Genomic DNA, 21,891 nt, shown 5'->3' with positions numbered 1-21,891 from the left:
TAAATCGGCACAAGGGACAATACTCACATTTAATGCGAAGAGACCACTGCGCTGGTGTCAGCTGTCCTAACTAGAATCCAGACTTCTCCACCACACCCCCCACCCCGATAAAAGGACTGGACCTGTCACAGACACTCAGAAAAAGTGCCAACTATGCCCATCCTTTCCACCCCCTTCTCTATTCACAGAAGCTGTACTATAGCTTCCATCAATGAAAAGCAGACCTAAACTCTGAGCTTGGTCTAGGAGTGCTCCTTTTGTGACAGGTCACCTTTAATTCGAGAACAGACGCAGTGAGACTTTTGTGGATGTCCATCATAAAGGCACTATGTAAACGCAGCAGAATTTAATAAACACCCCATGCAGCGAGAGGGTTGCAGGAAAAATACATCAAAATATTTCCTTTACAGAACAGTAGTTAAAAATATTTCCTCTTTGCAAAAACAACTTTCATTGTAAACAAGCAACCTTAAAAACATGGTAATTAATAAATCAGCTAAAAACAATTTTCATGAGCATCACTGGCCAAAAGTGCTTTTCTGTTTTGAAAGGAATTGGCCCGGGTGTGATCCCTTATTTGGTATTCATGGCTACCTACCTGGGGTTGTGATATGCCAAACTACTTCTTTTTCCTGTTGCAGTGAGTTGTCCAAATAAAGCTTAGAGGAATGCACTACAGCTACCGGGCCATGGCCCAGAGGGCTACAATCTCCCCTCAACATGGTCTTCAGTTAGCTGCAGATCCAGCAACCATAGTGCCCCCCAACCACCCACAGTGGCCCACAGTGCCCCCAGAGAGCCCTTAGCCTCACCAGTGCCCCACAACCTCCCACATAGATGCCCAGCCTACTACAGAGCCCTCCAGCCCTCTATAGTACCCCTAACCTCCAGCAGTGTCCCACAGAGCTGCCCAGCCTACCACAGAGCCCCCCATGCTGCTGCCGAGCCTCCAGCCCTCTATAGTACTCCCAACCTTCAACCGCGCCCCACAACCTGCCACAGAGCTGCCAAGCATACTACAGAGCCCCCCAGCCTGCTGCCGAGTTATCAGCCCTCCATAGTATCTCCAACAGTACCCCACAACCTCCCATGGAGCCACCAAGCCTACCACAGATCCACCCAGCCCTCCATAGTACCCCCAACAGTGCCCCACAACCTCTCACAGAGCTCCCAAGCCTACCAGAGAGCCCCCAAGCCTGCTACAGAGCCTCCAGCCCTCTATTGTACCCCCAACAGTGCCCCACAACCTCCCAGTCTAAGGCCCATCCAGGGCCTTCCAGCATTTCAATCCATGTTTTGCATTTCCATACTTATATTGTCTACCTAGAAGCTAATTCATTGATTAACCATCTTAAACTTGGTTGGATTCTACCCAAATCATTCCACTGAAACTTACTTCCCAAAAGATGTCAAATACTACTTATCACAAAATATAAACACCATTCCTTCATACTTCTTGTTAAAATTACAGGTGTACTTTTTTACTAACTTTACCCTAACCAACCACCCCAAGCCTCCAAAGCTAAACGGCACTAACCCCCAGTCCAGCAAAAGGGGAGAATTTTGTCCAACAGGCTTAATGAGTAAAGTTCAGCAGTGCTACAGAGGTAAGTACATAGCTGGGTTGGGGGGATTAGTGCAGTTTAGTTTAGGACTGATGGTGGAGGGGGGTTAGGATAGTTTACCTAAAAGCACACATGTACTTCAAAGTATCAAAGGATTTGCCCATTCCTGGATTTTCTCTTACCTTTATGGATTGACTTTGAATGTCTCTCATTACCACACTATCTCTTCTCCTTTCTCTCCATCTGTTAGTATTTCTCAAGGTTATGTCCTTAGGCCTCATCTCTTCTTCTTTACCCATGGTCTTGGCCGGCCAATTAGCTCATGTAGATTTCAGTGTTTAAGCAGACATCTATCTTTCAGCTCCGACTCTCACTTCTCTACTGTCTTGTCTATCTACTATTTCTTATATAACATCCTCTCACTTCCTTAAATCTGATGCGGGTAAAACAGAACTAGCAAGTTTAATGCCATTTCAATTCTGCTTCCGCAATTTTCCAAAAACAAAACTTACTGTGTATAATAACCCTAGTTAAAGATTTCAGAACTTTCTGACATTCACACAGTAAAACAAATTTGTAATATATTGTAGCTTAGTGGTAGCTGCATTCGTTTGGATTTTATGCGCCAAGAACATTTTTAGCAAGTACAGAAAATACCATTGTTTTTGTCATAAATGCAATGTCCTTGTCACTGCCTGTGGGCTAAAAGGACAGCAAAAATAATCTTATCCTTCTTTACAAAATGTCTAATCCCAGCAGCCTACCATGTAATAGTGCAAGGACTCTTTCACAAGTGGGGTCTGCTCCAATTAGTAGGGGATCCGTGAGCTTCCCGGTGTTGTGTCACATCTATGCAGTGTGCGTTTGATCCGTTTCTGCAGTGTGTTTTGCATTTTTGCACACATTTTTTGAAGCGTTTTTGATGCATTTTGCATTTTTCATGGCATTTTTTGGCCAATTTGTTTTTGGGCAGATGAAAAAACGCAGCAAAATCACACTACATGCTTTTCTGCAGCTTCTCCATTGAAGTCTATTGAACCAAAACGCACCATTTTGCGTTTAAAAAAGTACTATCCTAAAAAAATGCAGCGGCTGAAAAAAGCATAGATGTAAACATGTCCCATAGCAAACTATGTTAAGGCTCAGTTTTCACCTAAGCTTTTTTTGGTGCTTTTTGCTTTTTACAGAAATGCACTGCAGTTAATTTAACATGGTTTTCCTATGGGACATGTTCACATCTATGCTTTTTTGAGCCACTGCGTTTTTGGAAAGGGTGACTTTTTTAAATGCAAAATGGTGTTTTTTTGGTTCAATTGACTTCAATTGAGAAGCTGCAGAAAAGAACGTGGTGTGTTTTTGCTTTTGGCCGCGTTTTGTAATCTGCCCAACAAATTGGCCAAAAAAGCATAAATGCAAAACACATGAAAAATGCGGCAAAAGCATGTGTGTAAAAATGCAAAAAGCACTGCAAAAAGTACTGCAGAAATGGATCAAACGCAAACTGCATAGGTGTAAACGAAGCCTTATTAGACTGTGGTGAGCTTCTGCAAAAAGCATAATGCACTAAAAAAAGCCGCTTTTTTCATTTTTTTAATGCATTTTTTGATGCGTATTGCTTTTTTTTTTGCTTTTTTTGGGGGCACATTAAAAAATGCATAAATCGCTGCAAAAATGCACTACATGCTTTTCTACAGCTTCTCATTTAAGCCTATTGAAAAAACACTATATTGCTTTTAACCACTTTAAGATCGGCCTACTTTTCAGACTTGGTGTTTACAAGTTAAAATCATTTTTTTTTTGCTATAAAATTACTTAGAACCCCCAAAATGGCGGTTGTTGCAATACAAGCGCACTTTTTTTGGAAAAAATACACTTTTCTAAATTAAAAAATAAGACAACAGTAAAGTTAGCCCAATTTTTTTTATATTGTAAAAGATGATGTTTTGGAATCAGTACTATGTATTCTACACACATTTACAGGGGGGGGGGTCAGGACCTGGGGGCCCCCTTGTTAACGAAGGTTTCCAGATTTCAATAAGCTATCCTCTGCGCACCCCCACAACCACTGCCCCAGGGTTTTGGGGAAGAGGCCCCTGTCCTCATCAACATTTGCCCTCCCCCCATGTTGATGGCATGTGGCCTGGTATGATTTAGGCCTGTTGGGCTACATGCTTTGATAAGAGCCTGGTATAGCTTTTGGGGGGGGACCCATTTTTTTCTTTGTTTTTTGGCATGGGGTCCCCCCGTAAAATCCATACCAGACCCAAAGGGCCCCCCACTGGCTCCTTACCACTTGCCGCCCGCCCACCGTGAAATGACGGCTGGGCGGTGCGGCTCTTGTTCTGGGTAGATGTCATATGATGGCCTCCCAGAATGACCGCTCTCGGGCGTGCAGCGTGGCGATCGTGGCCACGGCTCTTTAACCATGTGATCGGCTGTGTCTAATCACAGCCGGTCTCATGTAAACACAGAGATGCCGGCCATTAGTGATGCTGGCTATCAGTGCTGCCCATCAAAGCTGCCCATCAATGCTCATCACTGCTGCCCATCAATGCCGCCCATCGGTGCCCACCAGTGCTGCCTGTGCCCACCAGTGCCACCTATCTGTGCCCACCAGTACCGCCTATCTGTGCCCACCAGTACTGCCCATCAGTGCCACATATCAGTGCCCATAAGTGCGGCATATTTGTGCCTCCTCATCAGTGCAACTTAATCAGTGCCCATAAGTGCCGCTTCATCCGTGCCCATAAGTGGCACCTCATCAGTACCTATCAGTGCAACCTATCAGTGCCCATCCGTGCTGCCTCATCAGCACCCATCAGTGAAGGAGAAAAATTACTTATTTACAAAATTTACTGACAAAAACTAAGAAAAACTTTTTTTTTTTTTTTTTTTTTTTTAAGGAAGTGGTTTAATACCACCAAAGGAAAGCTTTATATGTGTGAAGAAAATGATAAAAATTTCACATGGTTACAGTGTAGCATGACGGCACAATTGTCATTCAAAGTGTAACAGCGCTGAAAGCTGAAAAATGGACTTGACAGGTAGGGGGTGTAAGTGCTCTGTATTGAGGTGGTTAAAGGGGTTGTAAACCCTCAAGGTTTTTCACCTTATTGCATTCTATGCATTAAGTTGAAAAACCCCCTTTAGTGTAGCAGCCACCCAGTGCCCCTGTTTTACTTACTTGAACCCTGTCTTTCCCGCGCCAGGAACAAGCACACCAGCTCCAGCCAGTGTCCCGTGTCCTGATTGGATAGATTGATAGCAGCGCAACCATTGGCTCCCGCTGCTGTCAATCAAATCCAATGACGCGGGAGTCGGGGCCTGAATCCTGCTGTCTGTGTCAATGGACGCAGCAGCAGGACATGGGAGCGTGCCCGCATGGGTGCCCCGAGGGAGAGAGCTTCTCCGACGGGGCACTCAAGAAGAGGAGGAGCCAGGAGCGTCGCTGAGGGACCCCAGAAGAGGAGGATAGGGGCCACTCTGTGCAAAACCAACTGCACAGAGGAGGTAAGTATGACATGTTTGTTTTAAAAAAATAATAATTTACCTTTAGATATTCTTTAACAACCGATGACTTATCCCTGCTGCTGACAGCAGGGATGAGTAACTGGTTGTTAGGATATCTGTGGGTGACGGCTCCTAACAACCAGCACAAATCGCACACAAAATCAATTCAAAAGCACGAGGATGCGATTTTGATGCATTTCCACTTGAAGTCTATAAACCGCAAATTGCACTGCATCACACCAAAGTAGCACAGGACCCTTCTCTAAAGTCACATCGCAGCTGCGCTGCATTGATGTGAACGGCACCATTGGAAGCAATGTTATTTCCAATGTCATATGGAAATTCAGTCACATCTGAGATCGCATCAGTGTGAGCCAGGCCCAAGAGGGTTGAGAAACACTGCTCTGGACTGTGGAACGTTAATAAGCTAAACAAATTACTAGTAATTATGTCAGAATTATTCAAAAATAATTGTAAAAAATGCAGCGTAAGATCTTTGTATGAACAACTAAAAAAGAAATATGCTCAGAGTTCTGCTTAAGGCTGGGTTCACATCTAATGCGGACGCGGCTCACAGCAGGGGTCCGGTGTGTCCTTGTTCTCCGTTTCAGGGACAAATCAGGCCCGAATTTTTGCCTGAATTCGGACCTGAAGCAGAGCCACAGACGCACAGCCAAAGCCGGTCACAGTCTCCTGCCATGCGAATTGGATGCGGAGAAATCCACATCCAATTCGCACTAGTGTGAACCCAGCCTTATCAAGAATATAATGCATCCTCCATTCAGACACTCATTAAAGTGGAACTTTACTCTCTCAATTAACATTGACTATGTTTAATCCTCATGCTGCTGGCCTTAGTAAATAGATTTTAAACTTTTTTTTACATTTCTTCAGTTACTTAAATGATGTCATACATCCAAGGAGTCTTCAGTAGGGAAAGAGGGGTCTTTCTCAGCTAAGCACACCATCTCCTGTTTGCATGCCTGAGCTAAGGGCAGATGGATTCCAGGAAGTAAATGCTACATGAATCATCGGCCCCTACTCAAGATGGCCGTTGCCAGAAATGCTAGGAGGGTGTTTCTCAAAGTGATTTCTCAACAAAATAAAGCATGGAGACATGGAAGGATGGGGGAGTTTGCTTTGAATATTAACCCCTCCCCGACCATCCATCGCAGTTGTACTGCAGCAGGTTGGCTCCCCTGGGCGAACCGATGTAGTTGTACGTCGGTTCGCCTTTTGACCACTAGGGCATGCGCGCATGCGCCGCGACGCCGGAGCCGATGCGCATGCTGCCTGGCACCCGCAATCTCTCCACACAGTAAATAGACAGATCTCCGTGCTGTCAGGGGTGAGGAGAGCGATCTGTTGTTCATACTAAGTATGAACAAATGGTCTCCTCACCCAGCCAGTCCCCTTCTCCACAGTTAGAATCACTCCCTAGGGAACACAGTTAACCCCTTGATCGCCCCCTAATGTTAACCCCTTCCCTGCCAGTGACATTTACATGTCACAGTAATCAGTGCATTTTTATAGCACTGATCGCTGTATAATTGTCAATGGTCCCAAAAATGTGTCAAAAGTGTCCGATCTGTCCGCCATAATGTTGCAGTCCTGATAAAAATCGCTGATCACCGCCATTACTAGTAAAAAAAAAAAGAAAAATTACAATAAAAATGCCATATAACTTTTGCGCAAACCAATCAATATACGCTTATTGCGATTTTTATTACCAAAAATATGTAGAATATATATCAGCCTAAACGGAGGAACAAATTTGCTTTTTAAAAAAATAATTGGTGATATTTATTATAGCAGAAAGTACAAAATATTGTGTTTTTTTCAAAAAAGTTGCTCTTTTTTTGTTTTTAGCATTTTTGGTTTGTGGTGCTCAGATAAAGTGTAGTTCTGCTTTAAGAGGATGTAGGTAGTGGTTTATAGCTGTGCTTTCCAAAACTGCAAGTTTGTTTTATGAGTAGCTGATCATCTGTAATTGTGTAGGTGTAATAAAGGAAACTAGATTTTTGATATTGATACTTTTTTTTTTTTTGCCTAAAAAAAAAAAAAAGTAAGTATAATAAAATGCTGGTGCTGGCCACCAGCAAGGGAACAAGGCTAGCCCTCTGGACTTGCTACAAGCAATCTTAGTTTTAGTCCAGGAGTTTGATCAGCGCATCCCAGATATAGTTCCTGGTGAATAAGATACTGAAAGGGTTAAAACGCTTTACGGTTCTCATGTTATAAATGGTGATTTTAGCAGCAGATTTATATGACCGACCGTGCTTTTAATTTGATTATTAAGTACTAAAAACTTTATCTGAGATGTGCTGATCCAACTTTTCAGACTATGAATCCTTTCCCTCTAAAAGAAGGCTAAACTACGCTGCAGGCAAAACCCGCTGGGATTTGTGGTTCAGCCATTGGGAACAAAACTGCGGCTACGTTTTTTCTTTAAGATCCATTCATTGTAAAGGAAACGTCTAAACCATAACCTCCAAGTAATTTCCACTCCGTCTGCTAGGCATCAGATGGCTCTGCAGCAGTCACAGCTTTGGGGTTTCCTGTCTGCAATTACGCACATATCCTGCCGGCCAGCGAGATAACACTGGGGTTTCTTTGTGGGCTATGCTTCTAAATGGCACAGCCGTTACTAAGCAAAATATAGCTCCCACTCAGTGCTCAATATAGAACACGGGACAATAAGTCACTTTACCTTAATGGAGCAAAGCACAAAAGACACCCCTAAAAGTGCACCTCATGTACAACCAGCTTACTTCTAATTTTCTTGTTCAATCATTTTTATTGTAAAGATAGCAAAGGTCAGTCAGTAATACAAATGCACCTAAGTCCAGCCCGTGCAGGGGCTACGGCTGGCAACATAAGGAAAAAAAAACCTTGAGCGGACATAACAGCATAGGTGAAGGAGGAAAGGCCTCCTTCTCAAACAGGCACATCTAACTTAAACAGACATATATGTAGTTTGGGGAAAACCCCATAATTGCCAAAGAAGCCAGGACATGTGTGACAACGACCCCGTAGTGGGTAGTCCTGGACACCAATAGGCAGCTAAAAAGGGCTGAAAAAAACAATCAAAGATCAGAGCGGAAAGCAAGACAGGAGAGAAAGGTAGGATAGGAGAAAGTAAGGTGAGGAGTAGAGGAGGGGGGTTAGGGACCCGGGGATACCAGAGACAGCAATTAAAGTCTACCTGCGCTTGCCAAGGGAAGATCAGAGAAAGTATACGTCAACCATGGTTCCCAGATCTTAAGGAATTTAGCATGCGTGTCATGCAGTTTCAGTGCATTTTTTATTAAGATGACCAGAAAACTGCAAATTCCAACTGTCTTGTAGTGTGCCCAGGATTTCACCAAGGCCCCTAACCAGCCATTGACTAAACCATACATTTAGGTATGTAGATAACGTAGCATTATCCATGGATATATCATGCTGCACTCTGTTGGAGCAACAACAAAATTGGTAGCGAGTTCAAATGTTTGATTCTTAGACAGGTTCTTCCTAGCCTATGAGGGGAACCAGAGTTTTGAGAAAAGACTCTATGGAAAGATTGGTGGGGCTCAATAGGGCTACCACACAATGCTATGGAAGGTAAGTTGCCTGGCTGTGTATGGCGGGGGTCAGCCCATCATGCTAGGTGTGGAGGTGTGTGCAAGTGTGGAATGCAGAGGGTCAAGAAAAGACTCAGGATTGGACAGGGGCTGGGTATGGGTAAAAGGGTGTACTCCACTGAATGAGTATAGGTTGTGCATTCCTTAATGATATCATGTTCAACTATCTTCATTGTCTAGATCAGTGAAGGTCACCTTACTTAACCCTTTCATGACTAAGCCTATTTTTGAAATTTGGTGTTTACAAGTTAAAATCCGTATTTTTTGCTAGAAAATTACTTAGAACCCCCAAACATTATATATATTTTTTTAGAAGAGAGTCTAAAGAATAAAATGGCGATTGTTGCAATATTTTTTATCACACGGTATTTGTGCAGCGGTGTTTTAAACGCAAATTTTTGGAAAAGTGACACTTTCATGAATTTTAAAAAATCCAAACAGTAAAGTTACCCCAATTTTTTTGTATAATGTGAAAGATGATGTTACGCCGAGTAAATAGATACCAAACATGTCACCCTTTATAATTGCACGCACTCGTGGAATGGCGACGAACTACGGTACCTATGAATTTCCATAGGTGACGCTTTAAAAATTTTTTACGGTTACCAGGTTTGAGCTACAGAGGAGGTCTAGGGCTAGAATTATTGCTCTCGCTCTGACGATCGCGGCGATACCTCACATGTGTGGTTTGAACACCGTTTACATATGCGGGCGCGACTTCCGTATGCGTTTTCTTCGCTGCGCGAGCTCGCGGGGACGGGGGCGCTTTAAAAAATTTTTTTTTTAATTTATTTATTTATTTTATTTATTTTTGTACTTTTATAAATTGTGTTTAAAAATTTTATTTTTTTTTTTACTTTTATTGCTGTCACAAGCAATGTAAACATCCCTTGTGACAGTAATATGTGGTGACAGGTACTCTTTATGGAGGGATGGGGGGTCTAAAAGACCCCCCATCCCTCCTTTACACTTCAAAGTATTCAGATCGCCGAAAACGGCGATTCTGAATACTGTGTACTTTTTTAAATTCGGCGCCATTGGCAGCTGAGTAAACGGGAAGTGACGTCATGACGTCGCTTCCGCGTTTACAATTAGAAGGCTGGAACGAAGCCGCTCACAGCTTCGTTCCAGCCCGCCCCCAGCCGCCGGAGATTCCCGAATGGACACCGGGCCTCCCGATCGCACGGGAGGCCCGGTAACAGCGGCGGGAGGCGGCGGGAGGGGGGGGATGTCCCCTCCCGCTCCTCCGGTATAACAGCCGAGCGGCTTTTAGCCGCATCAGTTGTTATATTCGGGTAGCCGATCGCCCACTGAAAACAACGGTACCGGGATGATGCCTGCAGCTGCGGGCATCATCCCGGTATAACCCCGGAAAGCCGAGGACGCATATGTGCGTTCGGTCGGCGGGAAGGGGTTTTTAATATAGGAGGGCTCAGGGGCAGCCCCTGACATCATAAAAGGGACAAACAATGCAATCATAGATGGGATAAAGTACAATAAATGGTCGGAGGCTGCAGGCATACCATAGGAGATGGTCAAAGACTGCAGTCATGATAAAAGGCGTAAAGTAGTCGGAGACTGGGAACATTATTTAATTACTGGAAGGGATTAGTGCCATTAGAATCCCTATAACAAGTCAGCACTCCCTACAACACCCTTAAAAATTACTTGCGCCACCTTTTATATTCCTCTCAACAAGATCCATTGTAAAATGTCAGAAAGAAAAAGTTACACAAAAAAAAAAAAAAAAGAATAGACAGTACAGAAAAAGTAAGGGAGTGTGAATAAATTAAAGCAATTAGTTTTGGTTCATATATATATATGCAAATTGGTTGCGTTTTGAACCAAATCCAATTCGTATAACATGTAAACCAGACTGGCTTTCAGTATATGCGGACCGAGCCTTAGATGGTAGGAACCAGCTTAAAGTGTATCTAACCCCAAAACTAAAAATGCAGTATATTGCAGCTTACTGGTCCTTGGTAGAGTGACTGGATTTGTTTTCTCTCTTTTTTTTCGTTCATTTTGACCTGGAAGCAGGGTGGATAAAAATCAATGATTTAAAAAAAAAATCTGATTTTTTTGATTTTTATCAAATTTATGTTAATAAAATGTTTTTGGAGTTAAAATCGATCTAAATATAGTTTTCTATTTAAGATACATTAGTAGTTTAGTTTATTCAGCATGAAACAAAGCTAATCTGCAATATTTACATTTTTGATAAACTCATTCAATGAATCCAAGCTCTGCACTGATAACATGAACTGTATTGAGACATTCACACAATTTCACAGTAACCATCAGATAAAACAAAGTTCAGGAATATTCCTTTATCCCATTGTTTTGCAAATCTATGTACACTACAAACTGTATGATTGAATCGGTTCTGATATCGCTGTTTTACTAACCTGACACCTTTTTATTCTAAATAGGAAACCTTCATTTTGTTTGCAAATATTAAATATTCTAACAGCAGGAATAAGTCCTTACATTTAAAGAGCACCTGTCATTTCAGATCCATCATGGCAGTGCCTGTTATCAGGCATCCACTCACCTGCTGCCGCCACGTCCCTCACCTTGTCGTGTCACTGCCGCATCACCAACTGTCCCATTAAAGTGAATGAGACTGTCAGTTAGTCAACAGCTGGGCAGAGGAGGAGCAGCTGTGGGACAGAGATGACAGTTGCTCTTTAAAAATTATGATTTAAAATCGACTTGATTTAAAGTGGTTATAAACCCACAAAAAAAAAAAAAACCTGCAAGACAAAGGCATAATGAGCTAGTATGCATAGTGAAATAGATAGATACATGCATAATGAAATACTCAATTAGATCGAAGCCCCCCGCAGTGGTCCCAGCACAATATTCTGTCCGGTGACACCACTCCCGGAGTTACTTCCAGGTATCGCGGGCTCCGGCACTGTGATTGGCCAAAGCCGCAATGATGTCACTCCCACGCAGGCACGCGGGAGCCGCTGGTAATGGCACATCAGCTGAAGCAACGGCACAAACGAGCCGTTGCTTCAGTGCGCATGTGCCAATGATCATGATTTAAATTGTGACTTAAATCAACCTGATTTAAATCAAATCCACCCTGCCTGGAAGTCCTGAAAATACCACGCTTCCTGTCCCTGGGTGGCTACATTACACCTTCACTGTATCTATGGAGGGGCCATGGTTGTCACCCCAGCTTGCTCTCCTGATATGGACTACATATCTATGCAACTTCCTCTCCATTACATGGCAGGACAAGGCAATGTATTACAGAAGATAGCTAAGATAATATTCTTCTGTGTAGCTCACAGGAAGTGTCAAGAACACTGCATTTCCATCAATATTAAAGTGGTTGTAAACTGCTGATTAAAAAAAAAACAAAAAAACCTGCAAGGCAATGGCATAATGTGTTCCATCGCTGAGAGGGCTGACATGTTCCCCCTGTCTGTCTTCTGGTCTTGCGAGCTCCGGCTACTTGATTGGTCGAAACCGCAATGACATCACTCCCGCCGTTACTGGCATAGGCTGAAGGTTCAGCACTGTAAGCCGGACCTTGAGAGCGCATGCGCCGGTGAAGTTCCTTTGTTTTAAAATTTTGGAGACCCCTGCTCTAATTAATATTTTCCTCCTCTGTCCCAGAGTAAGGCCTGATTCCCACCTATGCATTTTTAGTGCTTTTTGCATTTTGCAGATCTGCTCTATAGAACGTGTTCCATAGGAAACCATGTTAAATGGACTGTATTGCAAATCTGCAAAATGCAAAAAGCACTATAACTGCAGCCTAAGTCCTCTGGTTGGCTGCAGATTGGGCACTGGGGGACTGGAGAGTTAGTAATAAATGACTGAAGTCGTTTGGAAGATACAACCAGTTTATTTTTGTACACATTGAAATGTGAGCTTTTAGGGTAAGCTTTCACTATATATATAGAAATTAATTTTGCAAACTTTGGTAAACTAGAACACCATTTGTAAAGTAAGAGAAGTGTATAAAGTGTAGGCACCTACAGCTACATGCTGAAAGTGTTAGTAAACCGACAACAGTAAAATCAGTGTGTATATGCAGTAAAACATGCTTATTATACTCACTGTGGAACCTAAGGGGTTAATCATATGCATTGTGTAAAAAAGGCTGTTTGATCCTGTCTTCTCTGATCCTCCCCTTCTTCCAAACTTCCCAATACATCTCCTGACAGTACAGAGCCTTGGGGGCACTCTGCACATGCTCAGTTGGATGTGTATTGCTAGAGAGTTTTTTTTTCTTGGGATGGTGCATGTGACCAGCACAGAGCCAATTAGTACTGTCCAGACAGAGGGTCAGGGGACCTGCAGCCTCATAGGACAGTCAGAGGAGAATGAAAACTCCTCCTATAAGCTTTAACCCCAGACACTGATAGAAGTCACAATACTGCTATATATGGCTGATGGGAAAAGGTATTTAGCAGTTTATATTTACTAAAATAATTGCATTCCCATGTTCTGTGTACTGTGGGAGAGCAGATATAGTGAATGCAGGGTCCTGGGTTTAGTAACACTTTAAAGCAGCATTCAGAAACCCAGCTACCTTCAAATACCAGCCTGTCCTGTATTTCCTAAGAGTATCAAAGCTTCCCTGCTCCTTCCTGTCTATGCACATTCCAGTTTGCCAGCTAGGCAGCTGATCACATTCAGTGACCAAGAGACGGAAGGTAGGCATTACACAGAAGTGCGGGAACCTTGCCTGTCTGACTGGCCCAGCATTTAATCATAACGCCATGCTTTTGCAGTATGTGCAGAAACCTACAGCCTGTACTTTACACCTGCATCCGTTTTTAAATGAACACTGAAAGAAATATGGAGCGTTGCCACTGCTAATTTACATCTGAAAATACTACTCATCTTGCCGTCATGCTGATCCAGTCAGTCACCTCCACAACTGATAATTTTGTTTTTGGTAGGTTTCAGAGTTAAATGTGACAATTTTTTATATATTTCAGGGACTCTACTGGCGAGATCTCTGCTCTTGAGATCCTGGGTCTGTAAATCTGCTGTGGCCATTATGAGCGTTCCCGTTCTCCATACTGGAGTTAATGTTTAAAATGGAGGAGCTGGAATAACAAAGATGGATAGCAAAACCCTAGAAGTTTCAAATGGTCAAGAACAAAGTATGGAATTATGGCATGCAGGGGAAAAAAAGACATAGGAAGCCAGGGGCTTACTCAACTTACAAGGTTCCACTTACAACTATAACATCATTTTTTGGTATCTTCATTTTTTATGAAAAATTATACTTATTTTTTTTAGCAGTTATAATGTTTTTTAAGACTCATATCTATATCCGAGTAGTAAAAAATGCAGCCAGAGACCCTCCTTTTCTTGTACTGAATGATATCCTAATGACGTTGACTTCACTGCCAACTGTGTTACTGGAACAGAGCAGCAGAGGAAGTGTGCCGGAACAGAACTGCTGCTGGAGTCCAGTTAATCACCAGAATGCTGTTTGGAACATTTTAAAGAGATGACACTTTTTTCAGTATCTTTGTTTGGTCAACACAACAATTTCCTGCATTCTGAACAGAGGGAATATTAGAGATTCTTTGTTGTATCCAGCTATCATTTTCTTCTATGTTCTCACAGCCCCTGACTCACATCTACAGTGCAATTTCCTATATAGGCCCCCTAAAAATGCTTGAAACTTCATTTATAGGGAGGTTTCATCTCACTACTGAACACTATCTATGTTAGGCTGCTCCCTTTTTAGTTCATTCAAGCAGGGTACAGTGCCATGGAGTGCCATAACAAGAAGCACAAAGATTACAAATTGAGTAGTGATGAATTAGAGATCCTTTTTTCTTTCCATCTGTAAATTTTAGATTAATAGTCTTGTAAGCAGAGGAACTAGAGATCAAATTGGAAACATTCACTGGACGATGGAGAAAGCAAGGAAGTTCCAGAAGAATGTCTACTTCTGCTTTATTGACTACAGTAAAGCGATTGTTTGGATCACAAGATGTGACAAATAGTAGGTCAAGAAGCAACAGTTAGAACAGGACACAGAACATCTGACTGGTTCAAAATTGAGAAAGGAGTGCAACAAGGATTTATATTGTCACCCTACTTATTTAACTTGTATGCAGAGTACATCATGCAAAATGCAAGGATCGACGAATCACAAGCCGGAATTAAGATAGCAGGAAGAAATATCAACAACCTGAGATATGCAGATGATACCACACTAATGGCAGAAAGTGAAGAAGAACTAAAGAGTCGCTTAATGAAGGTGAAAGAGGAAAGCGCAAAAGCTGTCCTGAAATTGAACATTAAGAAAACTAAGATCCCATCACTCTTTGGTAAATAGAAGGAGAAGAAATGGAAACAATGACAGTTTTTATCTTCGTAGGCTCCAAGATCATGGCAGACGGTGACTGTAGCCATGAAATTAAGAGACGCTTACTTCTTGGGAGGAAAGCACTGGCAAACCTAGACAACATTACAAAAAGCAGAGACATCACCCTACCGACAAAGTGCTGTATAGTCAAAGCCATGATATTCCCAGTAGTAACCTTTAGCTGTGAAAGTTGGACCATAAGGAAGGCTGAACGCCAAAGAATTGATGCTTTTGAACTATGGTGTTGGAGAAGACTCTTGAAAGTCCCGTGGATGGCAAGAAGATCAAACCAGTCAATCTTGAATGAAATCAACCCTGAATATTCACTGGAAGGACAGATCCTGAAGCTGAAACTCAAATACTTTGGCCAAATAACTCGAAGAGGGGACTGGAAAAGACCTTGATGCTGGGAAACATGGAAGAAAAAAAAAAAAGAAGGGGACAACAGAAAACAAAGATGGATAGATAGCATAATCGCAACAATAAACATGAAGTTAAGCAAGTTCCGGGAGGCAGTGGAGGACAGAAAAGACTGGTGCGCTATGATCCATGAGGTCACGAAGAGTCGGACTAAATGACTGAACGACAACAAGCTCCTCCCTCGAGGGACTTCATCTATCTGAGAGTATGAGAATTCTTTAGATTAAAAAAAGGCACTCTTGGCCAGCGCTGATTGATAACTGGGATGTGAAAGGTCACACAAAACCAAAGAGAAAGCAGCTTTGGCACAGAATGGGCTTGAAGTGATTGTAAACCCTTTGTTTTAAATAATAAACATGTCATACTTACTTTCTCTGTGCAGTGGTTTTGCACAGAGCAGCACTAATCCTCCTCCTCTCAGGTGCTCCTGGCTCTCTCCCCCCTCACCAAGTGCCTACCATAGCAAGCCGCTTGCTATGAGGGCACTCATGCAAGCTTTCTCCTGAGCTAGCTCTATGTGTCCATAGACACACAGAGCGTGGCTCGGCTCAGCTCCTCCCTCCTCGCTGGCTATGATTGACAGCAGTGGGAGCCAATGGCTCCCACTGCTGTTTCTGAGTCTATGAGGGGGGGGAGAGAGTCACTGCTTATGTGCATACCGCTGGATAGAGATCAGGCTCAGGTAAGTATAAGGGGGAGCTGCACTTTACCTTAACCCACAGAATGCATTAAGATAAAAAACCTTCAGTCTGTACAACCATGTGTTTCCACATTTGCAGTCAACTTTGATAAACCCCTACTATATGTTTGTTATGCATTCCCATTAACACAGAATACCTAAAAATAATTATTTTTTAAAATGTTTCTGCTTTTAAGATATGAGCTCTATAGCAAGCTTGTATTGTTCAGAATAGCCTGTCATATGCAATTAGGGGTCAGACTTAAGGACAGATTGTTAGGTGCATTAAAGGGGTTGTAAAGGTTCCTTTTTAACCGGTTCAATACAGGGCAATTTCACCCCCTTCCTTCCCAGGCCAATTTTTAGTTTTCAGCGCTGTCGCACTTTAAACGTCAATTGCGCGGTCGTGCGACGTTGTACCCAAAAAAAATTGACGTCCTTTTTTTCCCCACAAATAGAGCTTTCTTTTGGTGGTATTTGATCGCCTCTGCGGTTTTTATTTTTTGCGCTATAAACAAAAGAAGAGGGACAATTTTGAAAAAAACACAGTATTTTTTACTTTTTGCTATAATAAATATCCCAATTTTTTTTTTTTAAAAACAAATTTTTTCCTCAGTTTCGGACGATACGTATTCTTCTACATATTTTCGGTAAAAAAAAAAATCGCAATAAGCGTATATTGATTGGTTTGCGCAAAAGTTATAGCGTCTACAAAATACGGGATAGATTTATGGCATTTTTAAAGAAATATATATTTATTTAATTTTTTAGCGGCGATCGCGATTTTTTTTCATGACTGCGACATTATGGCGGACACATCGGACACTTTTGACACATTTTTGGGACCATTCACATTTATACAGCGATCAATGCTATAAAATTGCATTGATTACTGTGTAAATGTGACAGGCAGTGAAGGGGTTAACCACTAGGGGGCGGGGAGGGGTTAATGTGTTTCCTAGGGAATGATTCTAACTGAAGGGGGAGGGGACGCACTAGGGGAGGAGACCGATCAGTGTTCCTCCCTTCTGGGAACACAGATCGCTCTCCTCAGAGCTGACAGGCTGTGGATCTGTGGACCCGGCACACGCACCGGGTTCCGAGCGCGCGCCCCCTAGACGGCCGGGAATCCCAGGACGTCATATGACGTCCACCCAGGATGGGAGATCCCATCCCAGGACGTCATATGACTATAGGCGGGTAGTGAAGTGGTTAAAAAAAAAAAAATAAGTAATAACAAACATGTCATACTTACCTCCACTGTACAGCTCATTTTGCACAGAGCGGCCCCGATCCTCGTCTTCTGGGGCCCCTCGGCAGCTGTCTCAGCTCCTCCCTGCATCAGCTAACCCCCATTCTGGGAAGCGCTCTCCCAAGGGGGTTAGCTTGCGGGCGCGCTCCCGTGATACAGCGGGAGCGCGGCTATAGCCGCCGACTGTATCACTTGGTCCAGCGCGTTGCGTCATTGATTTGACTGACAGCAGCGGGAGCCAATGGCTGCGCTGCTATCAATCATCCAATGAATGAGCCGAGAAGAGCCGAGAAGCCCGGTCGAGAAGCCAGCGCGTTCACGACACGGGACTTTCGCGGGCTCAGGTAAGTAAACGGGGGAGGGGGGCGCAAATCGTCGGATGTTTTTTCACCTTAATGCATAGAATGCATTAAGGTGAAAAAACATGTACCTTTACCACCCCTTTAAAGAAGAACTATATGCAAAATTTTTTTTTGCATTTGGGATAGAGTAAGGTTGTGTTATAACCCCTGCCAGATTTGTCCCATTGCAGAGATTTACCTTCACTTCCTGTCCCATAAGCTAAACAGGAAGTGAGAAGAAATCCCTGCAAATAAGGAGAATGCTTTGAGGACCCCAAGGTCACCGGAACTAGTGTCCCCATTGGAAGAGCTCCCCTCTATTACTTTTCTAGGGACAACCCAAAATTTGGGGTTTTCTTTTACTTTCACGTTCAATTATAATTGGCAAACAGGACAAATAGAGGTTTAATCTCCTTAAAGGGAGCACAGACAGCAATAAAAACTGTCAGGGGTACTAATCCCTCTCCACTCTATCCAAAACAAAAAAAAAAATCTAGTTTACATCTTATAATGAAGATCTGCCAGCCAGTACAGACTGGCTTGATTATGGTAAATTATTTTTTAAAGTTACTTAACGTGAATGAGAAAATATAACAAATATACAGTACATAGTAAGTGTTATCACAATTTGACTACAAAAAGGGAAATATACTTCAGGGGGGAAAGTCTTTAACCTATGCACTTTCTAAAGTATAAAGCCTCGTACACATGATCGTATTGTTGGCCAACAAAACCGTGGACTTTTGTCCGAAGGGTGTTGGCCCAAACTTGTCTTGCATACAAGCCACAAGGAATTGTCGGCCAACGAATATGAACGTATGTTGTTTTTCAGATCTTTGGCGCCACCCTTTGGGCTCCTTCTGCTAATTTCGTGTTAGTAGAAGTTTGGTGAGTGTTGATTCACGCTTTTCATTTCGCACTTTTCATTTCACGCTTTTCAGTTCGTTTCTGAACGGCTGTTCGTCAACCAGCCATGTTGCGGAATTGGAGCAGATAACATATTATTTATTATTGGCCTTGGAGTTATTGCTTTGACCCAAGTCCAGTCCAGGAACAGGAGGAGGAGTTCTTGGACCAAAAATTGGTTGCTTTATTAATCGTGACCAATTATGTCATATGCCTTTGCTGCGTGAGTTCCAGGAGAATAATCCAGATGTTTTTCGGAATTATCTCCGGATGACGGACCCCTGCTTTCACCAACTCTTGGCATTGTTGACCCCCTATATTAAGAAGCAGGAAATATGCACGAGGCTTTTATTTTATTTTTTGGTTGAATAATAATGATTTGATTTGGTATATTTTCTATATTTTTGGATGCATAGAATGCACTTTTTGGTTAAGTTCTATTGGCAGATAGCATGTCTAATTTTATTTGTTTTCTTTTTTTAATGCACAATAAAAACAATTGTGGAGAATAATACTTGGCTATGTGTTTTACTTCAAATGACAGTTTGGGAGTAGGCAATTACATTTAAAAAATACAATGTAAAATTGACAAGGGACACCAACATAGTTGTATCTTTGATCTTAAAAACTACGGGATAATGGTGTTGTGGTAAGTTGCCCAAATTAAAATAAAAAAAAAAAGAAAGAAAAAAAAAAGAAAAGGCCTTTGAAAAATCGTTTGCAATAACTCCATCAGTATCACCAGCAAAGCAGCTTCATTATTATCCCAATAAAGAAGAAGAGAATGTGCGCTGCATTTCGAGATTTCATAATTTGCCACGTCACAAATGTTAATTCTCCATTACAAACGCTAGTTTACAAGACCGACCGCTTCTGGCTCGTCCTTGCTTCCGAGCATGCGTGTTTGTACTTTGGACTTTTGTCCGATGGACTTGTGTACACACGCTCGGAAAATCTGACAACAGGCGTCTGTCCGCGGAAAATTTTAAAACCTGCTATCCAACATTTGTCCGTAGAAAATCCAACAACAATTGTCTGATGGAGCGTACAAATGGTCAGATTTTCCGCCAACAGCCTGTCATCACACAATTCCCGTTGGAAAATCCGATCGTGTGTACGAGGCTTAACTTATCACTTAGAGGGGATATCAGTGTCACACTAGTAAGCACACAGCCTCCCTGCCGTTCAGTGTAATCTTGCCCATATACTCATTGTTGGTGTCCTTGCAGTTTATAATTTTTTTATTGCTGGAATAGTTTACTGTGTAGATTACCTGCACACCCTGAACCAAACTGATAGCAGGCTGGGTTGTGAGAGCAGCCTACCTTATACTTCTAGTCATTGCTTTCAGGTCTGCTAATGTAGAATGGCCAATCTGCCAAATTTCTTCTCTCTGCGCCCGGCTAGGTGTGCTGTGTGGGGCTATGGCATTGCATCTTGCTAGTTTGATACCAAAGGTAGCCAGGCAACTGGGGTATGGGGAAAAGCACTGGACAGTTAGCCTAGGGCAGCAGGAATTTCAACTCCAGCCCTGTATATAATTACATAGGTAACATAGAAACAAGGCCTTTAAGTGTATTTACACCTTTGCATCTAAGCAGAGCGCTGTAATGTTACACCCTAAGACTTGGTTCACACTGGTGCGATGCAGGAAACCCTGCGAATCCTGTGCAGGTTCCCGCATCGCACCTGAATCTCAGAAAGTTTACACTGACATCTGCGAACCGCTGCGGGTGTCAATGCCAAGTTAATGACACCCAAAGACTGATTCGCAGATTGCAGCGTGAACTGTGAAATGGTACATACAGTAAACACCCATTGCAGACCAAAAAAAGGGTCCTATATCATTTTGGTCCGAATGCAATGCAAATTCAGCCATACAGTTTCATCACATGTGATCTGCACAGCAATGCAGTGCGAATCACATGTACTGTCTGTTCGCACTAGTGTAGACTAAATGTAAACATCCACCTTTGCAGTCAAATTTGAGAAATCCCTACTATATGCTTGTTATGCAGGGTGGATTTGATTTAACTAGTAAAAAGGCTTGATTTAAATCAACTCAATTAAAATCATGATTTTTAAAAAGCAACTGTCATATCTGTCCTGCAGTGGCTCCTCTTCTGACCCGCTGTGACTCACCGACAGTCGTATTCGCTTTAATAGGACGGCTGGTGACGCAACAGTGACACAACAAGGTGAGGGACGTGGCGGCAGCAAGTGAGTGGATGCCCGCTAACAGGCACTGCCAAGAGGGATCTGAAATGACTGGTGCTCTTTAAATGTAAGGACTCATTTTTGCTGGTAGTTAGAATCTTTAATATTTGTAAACAAAGTGAAGGTTTCCTGTTTAGAATAATAAGCTGTCAGGTTAGTAAAACAGCGATATCAGAACCAATTCAATCATACAGTTTGTACATAGATTTGCAATGGGATAAATGAATATTCCTAAACTTTGTTTTATCTCATGGTTACTGTGAACGTGTGTGAATGCATCAATGTATGGCATGTTATCTTAGCTTGCAGAGCTTGGATTCATTGAATGAGTTTACCAAAAATGTAAATATTGCAGAATATATAGCCTCATGCTACAGAACTAATCTCCGTTTCATGCTGAATAAACTAAATTATTAATGTATTTTAAATAGAAAACTATCTTTAGATAGATTTTTAATCAAAAAAAGCATTTTATTAAAATAAATTTGATAAAAATGTTAAAAAATCTGATTTAAATTTAAAAAAAACAAAAAAAAAAACAGATTTTTTAAATTTAAATGAGATTTTTTTGATTTTTTTTTCAATCCACCCTGTTATGTGTTCCTGTTCACATAGCATACATTCCTTTAGAGCAAATGCATTCATAGACATTCTATAAGGTATAGCGTATAAGGGACAAAGTGAGGGACAGGTTTTTTTTTTATTAACCTCCCTGGCGGTATGATTATTTCGGATTTTAGGTGCTGAAAGCGGTACAATTATTTTGCATGGAAATTTGGCATTTTATATTGTAGGTCTGTAATTCTTAGCAATAACACACTTATATCTGTCCACCAAGAGTCTAGTAGATATCCCGGGTATGATGAAGTTTGAAACACAAAATTATAAATTATAATATAATAAATATAAATAATTTAAAAAAATAATAATAATAAAATAAATTTCCCCACGATTCACTATCGCTCAATTCTGCAAGTGTTCTAATTTACTATCGCTGTTTTCTAGCTGGTCTAAAGCCAC

General features: G+C 42.0%; 1 protein-coding gene across 3 annotated transcripts in view; it reads right to left on the bottom strand.

The window, feature by feature from the left end:
* The window catches only part of LOC141144387 (mitogen-activated protein kinase kinase kinase 3-like), a 254,921-nt gene that overhangs the window by 192,068 nt on the left and 40,962 nt on the right, over nucleotides 1–21,891 (bottom strand). The window contains exon 1 of one of the 3 annotated variants that reach the window (XM_073630031.1): nucleotides 1,748–1,988. The exons of 1 other annotated variant lie outside the window; for it this stretch is intronic. In XM_073630031.1, the coding sequence (XP_073486132.1) occupies nucleotides 1,748–1,864 (117 nt within the window). In that variant the 5' untranslated portion in view covers nucleotides 1,865–1,988. Of the gene's footprint in view, nucleotides 1–1,747; nucleotides 1,989–21,891 lie in introns of those variants that run through there. One more of the 3 variants, XM_073630030.1, reaches the window with a different exon arrangement.

The sequence above is a fragment of the Aquarana catesbeiana genome, linkage group LG05 (genome assembly GCF_042186555.1).
Source record: "Aquarana catesbeiana isolate 2022-GZ linkage group LG05, ASM4218655v1, whole genome shotgun sequence".
NCBI classification, from domain to species: domain Eukaryota; kingdom Metazoa; phylum Chordata; class Amphibia; order Anura; family Ranidae; genus Aquarana; species Aquarana catesbeiana.
This window is presented reverse-complemented; position numbering and strand designations above follow the sequence as displayed.